At 36.9% G+C, this 12,369-nt stretch overlaps 1 protein-coding gene across 4 annotated transcripts in view; it reads right to left on the bottom strand.

Moving 5' to 3' along the window:
• OSBPL6 (oxysterol binding protein like 6) overlaps positions 1 to 12,369 on the bottom strand; it is a gene marked incomplete at its 5' end in the record, with an annotated part of 51,972 nt that overhangs the window by 10,537 nt on the left and 29,066 nt on the right. For 2 of the 4 annotated variants that reach the window (XM_080621323.1, XM_080621324.1), the window contains 6 exons: positions 288 to 541; positions 748 to 835; positions 2,210 to 2,347; positions 4,726 to 4,833; positions 6,921 to 7,051; positions 8,020 to 8,185. In XM_080621323.1, the coding sequence (XP_080477449.1) occupies positions 288 to 541; positions 748 to 835; positions 2,210 to 2,347; positions 4,726 to 4,833; positions 6,921 to 7,051; positions 8,020 to 8,185 (885 nt within the window). Of the gene's footprint in view, positions 1 to 287; positions 542 to 747; positions 836 to 2,209; positions 2,348 to 4,725; positions 4,834 to 6,920; positions 7,052 to 8,019; positions 8,186 to 12,220; positions 12,296 to 12,369 lie in introns of all 4 variants that reach the window. The other 2 variants (XM_080621322.1, XM_080621325.1) reach the window with 2 other exon arrangements.

Here is a 12,369-nt window from a genome sequence, read left to right as displayed (position 1 = left end):
TGATCACTGAAAGCCAGGAAAGGATGCTGCAGGGTTAAAAACTGCCAGTGTCTACATATACAATTCCAGAGAGTGAGATCAGTTTTCATATCAATGAGTCACAATTGCAGGACTTGGTCTGAAGACAAGAAAAGTCCCTCAGCCTTACTCAGACCAAACCTACTACCTGCAATTGTTCACATTTGCCTGACCCAACAGGGAAGAGCAAGAGAGGCCCCTGCACAGACCTCCACTCAACAGCTCCCGTTTTAATACTTTAATAAGAAGTGCTAAACTAAATTTATTACCATGCGTTCATAAGGATCATCTGTTTCAGCAGCCTTGTCCAAAAGTTCGCTGTATTCCAGCTCTTCACAAAGATGTTGCAAGGTATTCAGAGGTTCATTTAGCTCAACCGGCATGGATACTTTGGAAAGATCTTTGCCAATGTTATTTCTCAAAATATTCCACAGATTGATGTTACTGGTGTCAGGGCTGGGAGCTGGGAGACAAGTTCTCCGTCCATTCCTGAATGCACCTCCCGTTAGCTCACCATTAAGAACTAGGAAGGGAAAAAAACTATTATCACACTGTATTAAAAAGTATCAGATTAAGAAAAACAGACTTAGCCAGTGAACCTAATCACTGACAGAACAAGCTAGCCCTGCTTCACTGATTTCAGCTACGTTGGTCTTGTACAGACATGCAGTAAATCTGGTATATGAACATAACCAACATAATTCCCAAAGATTAAAACATAACATTTACTTTGCCGAGAAATGTTGTCTGCAACACTGGTGTTGTCCTCAGATATATTATCACTCACATCACTGATATAAGATTCATCATCAGAAGCCTAAAACATAAGAAAAATATCAATTCAGACAAATACATATAAAATACACTGACAAAGTAGGCAAAAATAGTTAACTGAAACACAAATATTCAAAGAAATCATCTCTACCCAATTACAGCTTTTTACTAAATCAACTGGGGGTTTCAACTGGCCCATACTGCCAATGTGCTAAAAGCATCAAAACAAATGCTATGCTCTCCTTGTTTCTGAATTCCTTACTATGAAACTAAATACAGACACTAACTTTACAAAATGGTGACTTCAAACAAGATCAGAGATGAACAAAAGATTGAAAATGCAATGTGTTGGGGATGGGAAGCAGAGTCAGATTTGTGCTCTTTATAAAGAGCCTAACAACAAAACACAGCTTGTGTTTAAGCAAAAAATATATATAAACATTGACCTATCATTTTGCAAAATAAGAACTACATCAATGTTAAGACTACTTTTAAGATTTTTTTTTCCCAAGAAAATATTACTTTCAAAATATTTTACAGTATTTACTGCTGACAGAGTATTTATTATAAGGCCTATACCATTTGGGAGTGATTTTGTAAAGTTTCCATTTTATTTATACTATACAGGCAGACAAATTTTCCATGCTGATATAAACAATCCAGACTATTGAGATAAAGGGTACTTGACAGAAGTATTGCTGCCACAAGCAGTAAGATAAGGAAACATTCTATTCTTTAGATGAACAATTCTGCTCATGGTTGTACCAACTCGTGGCACATGACCAATCCTTGTCAAAGAGAAAATATTGTGGCACATTCTTCTTTACTTTTACAGAAGAGTTGTGGCAGACCACAGCACTACTGTGGCTTTATAAAAGGTATTTTCAAAAAACAAATACGTTTTTTATATTGAAGAATTTATTCAGGATATCATAGGAAAGCTGTGGACAGCAACACAATTCAGGAGCCTGAACTGCATCTGACTGCTTCAACTTTGAGCATGAGTGAGCGAATTTTTCAGGCTTTTGCCTACTTGTCTGATTACAGAGAATAACTTTATATGTCTACTAGAAGACTTTTTTTTTTTTTTGGTAAGAATATTTTAAAATCTAAATTAGTTGACTGCGTAGTCAGATATAATTGCTCCTGTTTATGTCATCCTTATCTGAAATTGGCATAGTCTAGCAAAGGCATGTACTGAACATAAGCTACTGGTACAAGCAGCTTTCAACTCAGTTTTACACTTCAAGGAACATCTGCATCCCATCACAAGGGAGTCTCAAGTTCATTTATGTACACCTTACACACCTTTTTATTCTAAAGTCCATTATTAAAGAGAAAAGAAAAATCATTCATGAGTTGTAGCAATACCTAAATCTGTCCAACAGCAAAGCTGCAGCATGCTGTCATAGCCTACCTCGTTTTCTGATGAGCTGGCAGATAGAAGCACTTCCTGTGCATCAAAGAACTCTGAAACAGATTCAGACATAGAGAGCCTGCTCTCATTAGAAACTTGCTGAGACAGTGGCAAACTGACATGAATTTGTTCACCTGTCTGTAAATAAAGCACAGAAAAATAAAAGTATTATTTCTAAAATAAAAGAAATATACATAGATGGGATAAATAATCTGAGCAATTTTTCTATGCTAAATATAAGCATGGATAGTAAAGAGAGAATTTTGGCAGGGCTTTGTGTGTACCTAACAGATGAGACTTTGACAATTACGAAATAAAGTGCACTTTGAGCATTGAGATACATGTCTTAATTTGAGGCCTGCTCAGCATCAACTGCTAAGTTGTAGCAGTATGAATAATCACAGACCTAGTTCTGCATCCACAGGAATGATTTTTTGGACAATAGCTGGATTGTGTCAGAGTAGTTCAACCATGAAACTCAGATGAAAAGACACCTGGTCGTAACAAGCTACATCTCTCAAAGCTAGCTTTGATACAACCAAAACTCAAATATACAGCTTTATATGTCAGGGAGTTAATTTAAAATAAATGCACTTCTGAACCAGTTTAGTAACAAATGTTTGAAACGTTTGAATATTCAGGAGAAGGACTATAATATTTACTTATGTGCTTTTATTCCACGTTTGTACTCCAAATCTCATTTGAATTATGCCAGTAATGGTGACTCAGTGCTACTAAAGGGAATGAAATCTTTATGGTTTTAAATTATGGTTTATTATAAAGAGAATTTAACAGCAACATAAGGGTTCAAAATTGTGTCATGTGTATATCAATTGAGGGCAAGCTAATTTAAATAGTGGAACATATCTTCCTTTCCCTGCTATTGATGGGAGGGACACCAGGTTTCAACATGTTACCCTACAGGCTATTACTTTAAGAAGTAAAGGGGGAAAAATTAAGATTCTCTCCCTCTACCATTCCACCAAAGGAGCTGCTGCTGTGGAGTGAAACAGGCTTTTGACTTAATTTCTCAATTTAAACAGCATGTTGCTTCTGGGGAATAACACAGATGAAACTACTGAAGTCCTTCTAAAGTAGTTAACTCTTCAGATTGCAACTCAGTCCCCATTAATCTTACTACAGAAGTCCTACAAATGGTTTTGTTGACATCTTAATCCTGTAGAATTATGCCCTACACAGTTGCCACACCATCCACCAATAAAAAAAAAAAAAAAATTCATAAACAAGCCAAGAGGTCAAAAACCATTCCATTTTTGCCAGGGCTTATAGGTTTGGAGACAGTTTATGCTGTTTGATGAATTATAATGGAAATGGAAGCTCATTTCACTGTTATCTTTAGAGGAAGTGATTAAAATATTAAGGTTTTGTATAAGCTAGAGAGACTTGGAAAAATACATATGCCCCTACCTGAAAAAGTTTCTCACACAGGCATTATCTGCACACTGCAAGATTATATATATATATATATATAAAAGCAATCAAGAGAGGAAGTGGATGAGAAATCTGAGAACTTCTTTGAGAAACACCTTCAGTCAGACACACTGTATTAAGATAAAGATGTACATATGAAAAAGAAACAGCTAACAAAAAATAAATAGAAGAGATGCTCAGAACTTCACCGCAGATTGCTGTCTGAGCTGTGGCACTGTTTCACCTCTGTCTTCTGTTGATAGTCTCCAACATGCTGGACTCTTGAAAAATTGTTTGGATATTTTCAAAAAAAGCAAATAAGCAAAAGTAATTTGAAATGCATTTTCACCTTCCTTTCTTGATGGAAGAGATAATTAGGAGACAAGAGTATGTTAACTGAAGTGGCATATGCATAGAAAAGAACCAGTGGAAATGACAAATGAAAAATATTTTGGCAAAATGCAGGCAGAATGGTTGTCAAAGTGACCACATTAATTGTAACATATTACAGCTCAGAAATTCAATTTGTTTTTCTCATGAAAGCAGCTGACTTGTTATTGATAGAAATGTTTGGTAATCTGTTGACTGAGGGAAGCAAAATGAGAAAGACTAAATGTTGCACACATGAGATTAGTAAAGTGCTTGGCTCATAGACTGAACCTTTTGATTTCAGCAGTGCCACTCCAGATATTAAGTATTAGGCCCTTTAAGCACTTGCCGGCTCAGGCCATTAAGTACTAAATTGCTCTGTTGATTTGGTAAGAAACTAAGATACAGAATTGGATAGCTACATTTGAATGTGTGTCACATTCAAATACAGTAACACCTCTCTAAATCCCACAGCCAACAATTAATATTCCAAAAGTGGAGTCCTTCCCTGTTTCTCAGAGACCAAACTGAGTTCTTTCATTAGATATGACATATGCAAAATAAAAGACAGAAGTTTTATTTTACATAGTTTTTTTCAATAAATAAACACTTGCCAATCTGAAAAAAAATATGTAATTTGCCAGGTGTGTTTCAGCTATTAGTGGGAATTAACAAGGTTTGCTTGTACTATAATCCATTAAAGGCCAAAATCTTACCTCATCAGGGCTAGGGATAATATTTACACTGACAACCTGATCACAAATAACAGATTCTGAATGTATTCTGTTCAAGCGACTCCTTAGTTCAGCATTCTGGTTGAGAGCCTTAAAATAAAAATTACATATTTCATTTAAAATTAGAAAGCAAGTGTTAAACAGAAAAAAAAAAAAAAAAAAGAAAAAAACTAGCTTCTTCCCTCAATTTCCTAAGAAATCACAGGTTCTCTTTTCTTCCATATTTAGAGAGATACTTAATTTGAGATACTCTCTAACATGATTTAATCATTTGGTTGGTTTGCCTTCAGTGATTTTTAGGAGGCAGGAGGGACAGGTATTCTCCCACAGTGTTATAATGGCATCAGGTAGCTCTTTGGCAGGTATACTGGTGGGTTATGTACATTATGGAAATGGAGACTGAATGCAGTGAGAAAAAATGAAACTGCAGAACAATGGGAACTACCCACAAAATGCCTAAAGAGGCATTTGGTTTGGTTTGGTTTACAAATTCTTGGTTTACAGCTATACAGCTTTTTCTGAACCAAGGTTATCAGTCCTTAAAGCCTGCCAAAGGGAAATGCTTTGTTTCCAGCAAAACCAACATAATTGCTAGTATCACTGGGTGTTTACCCATCCATATCAATTTTATGTATTTGCATGTGTGTACTTATTTCAAATTACTGATCTATTAGTGTCACAAATACCAACAGAACTCAACCGGTGTCTGGCATCTGCTGATCCTTTTTTAAAGCCTGACCTAGATTAAAATTTGGGTGCACATATACATATTGTCTATAATCCAGAAAGACTCATGTGCAAGATTCTGAAATCCAGAAGAAATATAATACATTATATACCTAGAACATAAACTGACTTAACCTTATCCCCAACACTGAGGATTATAGAAATGAACAACAGACAAACATATAGCTTTAGTAGAAAATGACTGTTGTAACAGAGCAAGAATCTTCTGCCTCACACTAGCACGGCCTCAGGAACAGATTGCATGAATGTACTGAAATAAAATAGGATCAAAGTAAAATAGGCTAGCTTAAACTGTCACTAAACAGTTTAAATTACTCCATTTTGCTTTGTTCTGAAATGGTTTGGGCATGTTTATAGTCGCCATCTACCAGGAAGGGAAGGTGATGATTAACAGCAGCCTGGCAGTAGCTTCTTTAACTGCTCAAATCTATCTGATCGTGAGACTGGTCAAACCTAATCATCTGAACAAGGTCAAATTTCCACTTATTCCCCACTGAGACTATGAAATAATGTGTGACAGTGACTTTTAGACTGACACTGATGGCCAGGAACAAGAGGAAAATAAGATCACCTATTTCAAATAGGTTAGTAATAAGTCTCTACAGGTCTTAGTTAAATTAGTATCAATAACCATAAATGGTTACTCTTGTCTCTTGTCCTTAACCTTTCTTTATTACAACACAAAGTAATCAATCTGTGTAACATAATATGCATCTTTACCTACAGAAACCTTGTGCATCAATTTTAATCTCATAGCAAAAACCTCCAACCCAATAACAGTGCATGAAGTTATATACAGATTTGAGTGAAGTTGTTTGCCTTTAAACCTCTGCTCACATTTCTTGCAGATGCAGTACTGCACATCAATCCATTCTTCTGAGTGGTTTGGGTTTTTTTTTCCTTGACAATGAATTAAAAAATTTATTTCGCAACCTGAGGATTTACTGTCACTTTACCTCTTCTTCCCCACTAAAGTCAATAACAATTCCTCTGGCTTAAGTGGGAGAGATGCTGGACAGCAACAGGTATGTACCTGACAATCCAATTTACCCAAGATTCTTTTTGCAGTTAGAGACATAGACATATAAAACAAAGCTGAATACAGTCAAAATTTTAAAATTAAGAAAATAGAATATCTCCTTGGATGTGCTGGAAACAGCTCCAGGAGAGATATCTAGCATTTGTATAAAAAACTTGATCCTATCTGTACTCTGGAAAGCCATAACAGACACATGCTTACACAAACAAATGATATCCTTCACCTCCACATGCACCGAGGTTAGATCTCTGTCATAACAGAGCATAGGTCAAAGTTCTGGTCAAGAATTTGGCTTTTTCTTTGCTCCTTTCACCTCAGAAAATGGCCAAAGTACAAAAGAAATAATGCATCTGTCAAGCTATATATGCTTGAAATCAAATCAAGAACATACCTGAGAGAGGGACTGTCTGAGGTGCGCTACTTGAGCATTGTGTCCTGTAAGATCCTGCTCTGAAACAATCTGTTTAAGCTTCTCTTTCTCTATAGCTATGCTGTTAAAGGCAGACTTCAAAAGAGAATGCACTAAGAAAAAAGAAAACAAGTGTTTTCTCAGCTATAGAACTGCACATGACATCTATTACAATATTTCAGCAATAAAGACAGATATTGAGATTTCCATCCTACAATTGCAGAAATTTGAAACTAGGATCTGCATTTCAAGTAATCCATGCCAAATAATCACTTACAGCTTGAGTTTGTAATGTGCATGCTGCATATTCACATACATCATCTGACCATACTCTTGGTACTGAACATATGGAAAGGTGTATATGTGGAAAGCCTTTATCCAGTGTGTGATTCTTTCTTTTTGGTTGGTTGTTTGGGGTGTTTTTCAGAGAAACAAACAAAAAAAAACCACCAAACCAAAAAAAAACCCCAGTTCTGCTAAGGTTTAATATTGCACTAATAAAGAGGATTACTTTCTTTAAACAGGCTTTTGACATTTTTAAAGATATCACTCTCATGTTTTTTCCTGCATTTGTTCTATAACAGACAGCAAACTGATAACAAACCCTTTTAAAAATAGGATTTTTCAGTCTGTAGGGCCATTCGTGTATTGGCAATAAAATGGCATTTCTAAAGTACATTCTAGTAATGTGCTCTTATGTTGCTTCCGCTGACATAGAAAACATTGCATAAAAATGAACTACACAACATTATATATAGCAGTGACATCCTGATTCAACTCTGGGGAGAAATAAAGCATTTTATTGAGAAACAAAATGTTCGCAAATTCAGTCATATATTTACAAGATGCATAAAGTAGTTCAGAAGACTCTTACCATACAGGGTTTATTTATCTCTAGATTCATGACATCCATGGAAAGAATGATAATTCATGTTGTCTGTGTGGAAACCACCTGACCAGCTAAAAATTCTTCCACAATATCATCTAATGCTTATGAATGCCCTAGTCATAACTAAATGAAAATAATAAAGAAACACAACAGAGAAGCACAATAAAAGAAAGGCTTAATATTTTCAGTTACCTTTTTGTGCCATGAGGCAGAATTCTTCTTGAAGCTTCATGTACTCAGCAGAGCACCCCAGAGGGTCCGTTACATGGCTTGGGGGAGTCTGAAATTCAATGTCTGCACAAAGGTTGGGATTGGATGAATGCAGTCGAACAGGTGACATTGTAGCACTGAAAGGGACCTACAGTGACAAACAGTGAAGAAATATTGTATAAGGTGCAATCAACCTTTTGACTCTGTTGAAGCAGAATACAAATTTCTTCTGAAAAGATTTAGTTCATAATGTGAAGAACATGGTAAGAGTGAACACATAACATTTTACTTTATCTCAGCTCAGCTGATGCAGAATCTCTTGCAATTTTTCAGTGAAACAGACAAAAGAAGGCCTAAATACATAGCTAACAGCTAGGAATGGAGCATCTCAACTCCATTACAAAAATGGACCATTTCCTAATACTTAAAAGGTGATTGGAAAATAGAACCACGACACATGCTGCTTTGTATTTGGACATTTGAGAGTACATGTAGTATGACTCTGTTGTTACAATACCAACATTTGAAGTAGGCAAGTTCCTCGACAGATCTATAAATAAGCTATACAATTATGAAATCTATCACTGAAGTTTCTCAAAACTACTGGTAAATCTTGAGTTGAAACTAACTGTATTGGCAACTAGGAAGAGGGAAAATACTCTAGGTAAAAAAATAAACCACAACCAACAACAAAAAAAAAAATCTAAAGTCCACTTGATTTTTGTTTAAAGTACATGAACCATAAATAAATGTAAAGACAAACAGTTTAGTAAGATCAAACAAAGAATTTATTATCATTTCCACTTTTCTTTCTCCTTCTATACTTTTCAGATAATAAAAATACACATGCAAATCTTTATAAATTACATACACGCATCATATATACTGAACAGTTTACCTATATGCTACATATGCAGTGTATGGCTAGCACTGGTATATACGTAATGTGTATATGTAAGCGTATATTGTATTTTATTTTAATTTTACCATTTACACACATTTGTATAAAAATCAGGCCAAGAACCCAATTTTCAAATTTGAATGCAAAGGACAGGCAGGTAGAACTACACTTTATTACTTAAATATTAAGCACTGTTAAACATATTGAACACACTAATTTATCTCATTATATTTATCAAATGTATAAATCAAGAATCTCTACACTGCAGCCCAATGAAATTTTTCAGTATGAAAAATGAGGCCAAAGTATAAAGTGTGTCTTCCAAGGCATGATAAAGAGCAGCAGATAACATAAAAAGTCATATTACTAAGAATTTTTATCAACAGATAAGTTCTACACTACCATCAGTATTTGAAATTGGTACCTTGTTATTTGATTAGATCAGTGAATGGCTTTATCAATCCCTTCCTGTAAAAGTTTTCATCAATATATTTTAGATTTCTGACTCCCCAGTGTAAACCTCAAAATCCTGTTGTATCTATTCATCACATATCATCACACTCATGAGCATATTCGGCAAAATACCAATTTCTATCCTGTTCTTCCTCAATTTCCAGATATTTTTAGCACATAAAACTACAGGTCTGTGGAACCTATGCAGTATAAACTTTATTTTCTTCTCTCACATATTCTGAGTTCAAGCTATATCAATAAAGTTTGGTGGTGGTTTTTTTTATTGGACTTTATTTTGGCCTCATATGAAAAAGACTTCATTAGCAGGAGATGTAGAACAAATTCCTTCCATTCATACTGGATATTTACCCCATAATCTTTGAAAGTACCAGACTGCCCCTCTCAACAGCCCCCAAAAACTAGGTTACTTGACTAAAGTGACTAAATGTATGTTAATTTCAAGTCTCCTTTACAAAACTTCCCTCTTCTTAAGTTGGATATTATATTGGCATATTCCCAGAACTTTCTGACGAGGAGTCAGAAAGAACTGAAAAGGTTCAATGGCTCCAGGAGGGCAGAGTAGATGGCTACATGATAGCTGGGGGAGGAGGAGCAGCACCTACCCAATCCTGAAGCCAGTCCAGAAAGCAGGAAAAAAGCCAATCCCAGCTATAATGTAGAAGCTTGAGGGAGAGTCCCTGCAGCTCCACCTGCCTATGGTGATCATAGAATCATAGAAAGGTTTGGGTTGAAACGACCTTAAAGATCATGTAGTTCTAACTCCCTGCCACGTGCAGGGACACCTTCCACTAGACCAGGTTGCTCAAAGCCCCATCCAGCTTGTCCTTGAACACTTCCAGGGATGAGGCAGCCACAGCTTCTCAGGGCAGGCTGTTCCAGTGGCTGCCCCACATAGACTAGCAGAGCTGCAGGCTGCTCACACATGGGAAGGTGGGGAGCAGAGGCAACAGCTCTCTTAGATCCATAATTTCGGCCTCATACCTCAGCCAGCCAGGCTGAAAAGCAATGTTTCCATAGTGAGATTTATTAGAAAATAACCCTTTAAAGTATGACCAAGAAACAGCATTTACATGTTCTACAAATACTGTCACACTGCTTGCAAAAAATACACATTCACATGACACAGACAAGTAGCTGCTTTGCTGACTACTTTAAATACAAGAACTAAAAATACTGAACTGATGACCAACAATGAGTTCTCCTCATATGCATCTTTCAGAAAAGTTTCCAAGCTACTTTCCAAAATAGATGAAAAAATCAACATTGAACAAATTCTTTAATTCTTTTGAATAGGCAGAAGTCCAAGAAACACTGTCAACATATTTCCCTTCCCCTCTTTTCATTTCACTGCTGTGCTTTATATCTATGGTTACTTGCTTCTGACTTTACTACCAGACTGTTCCTGGTAGAGTGGGTTGTAAGGAAAACCTCCTCCTTCTGCCATGCAATTCACTGACGTAATTCCGCATCACTCAGTCTACACACACAGCTTCACTGCCTGGGATAGACAAGCACTTTGCTACATCAGCCAGGAAGAATGGGACATTGCCACAACCACTGCAATAGCTGCAGAGTCATTTTGATGCCTCTGGTTTTCCTTTCAGCTCTGCCAAGACCTCCCTCAACAGGTCCTCACTTCAGCCATAGGTAACAACTCAGCAGTTCCTGGGACTCCTACTGCCTTGTGATCTAAGTCCAGCTGTATGTGCTTTATTTAAGCACTCCTTGGTACAGCTCTTTCCAGTGTTGTTTAACTACTGCTGAATTACTGGTTAGAACCTTCTACTGAAACTGCTCAGCCACTGACAAGTGGATTGATTTCTCTGCCAGGCAGGCAGGCTGATGAACATCAGAATATCAATCAATTACTGAGCACAGCATTTAGCATCAGCTAATTACAGGGGATTAAATTTAGATGAGTTAATTGGGGAACTGGAGAAACACAGATTTCCCACGATTGTTAGGAGGCCTTAACAGGAACTGAGTTTTGTAGTTCAAGTAGCAAGAGCTCAAGGTATTCAGTCTTAAGAAAAAGCTTTGTCTGATCTAGTGATTTTAGCTATGGGCTAGAGCAGCAGACCTGGAACACTTTAGCCTGATAAAGACATTCACTGCTTGGGCTAGATAAGGGTATGCATTTAAAGCTCTATTCAGTCTTTGGCTGCACAGTCTTCCCTATCTAGCTGCTGTACTCATCACTTGATTAGTACTAATGTCTATATTGTGCATTCCTAAAAAGTGCTTTTCTGATGAAGCAGCAGCTGAAGATACCCTTTCAATGCTACTTTGATTTCACAAACAGCACTTCCCCCTCCCAATCCTAGCCCCTGCTTTGATTTCACAGCTCCAGGTTTTGTGTCCCAGTTGTAGAGAATTAGCAAAACTAAATACAGACACTAGAGGTAGTAATATGACTTTTTGGGATTATGGAATGTATTCAGAAAGTGTCTCAAATGAAAAGGCTAACCTTAAACTACTTAAAAGTATAGATTCATTATTCACTTTGAATAGATTATAGCAGAGTATGTCAAAGACGTGTTTAATTAGTGCAGGGGCCAAGTCTAACCATCACTTGCGCTGGGATAAAGGAGGACGATATGTACCACGCAAGCTCAGACCCACATTTATGGAACACGTGTGTCAGGCCAGACCACTTCTAAGAAACTCGGATGAAAGTGGGTAGCATGTTTCTTGCACTTTTTGGACACCTCCAAAAAGTGCAAGAAACATTTTCATAAGCCTATTACACATTCGAGGTACACAGCTTCCCATCTTTAGAGCTATTCCTTGATTTGTAAATCCACTCACTGTTGTAGCCACTGCAGCTGCTAGTCTCTGCCGGCGTCGTGTTGTGCTGAACTGCCCCTTCGGTGCCGGCCCTTCCTGACAGTGAATGCAAGAAGAGAGGAAGTAGAAACAGAGAAGGGAAGGGGTGATGGGACACAGGAAGATGAAAG

This window comes from Psittacula echo (genome assembly GCF_963264785.1).
Source record: "Psittacula echo genome assembly, chromosome: 6".
NCBI lineage: Eukaryota > Metazoa > Chordata > Aves > Psittaciformes > Psittacidae > Psittacula > Psittacula echo.
This window is presented reverse-complemented; position numbering and strand designations above follow the sequence as displayed.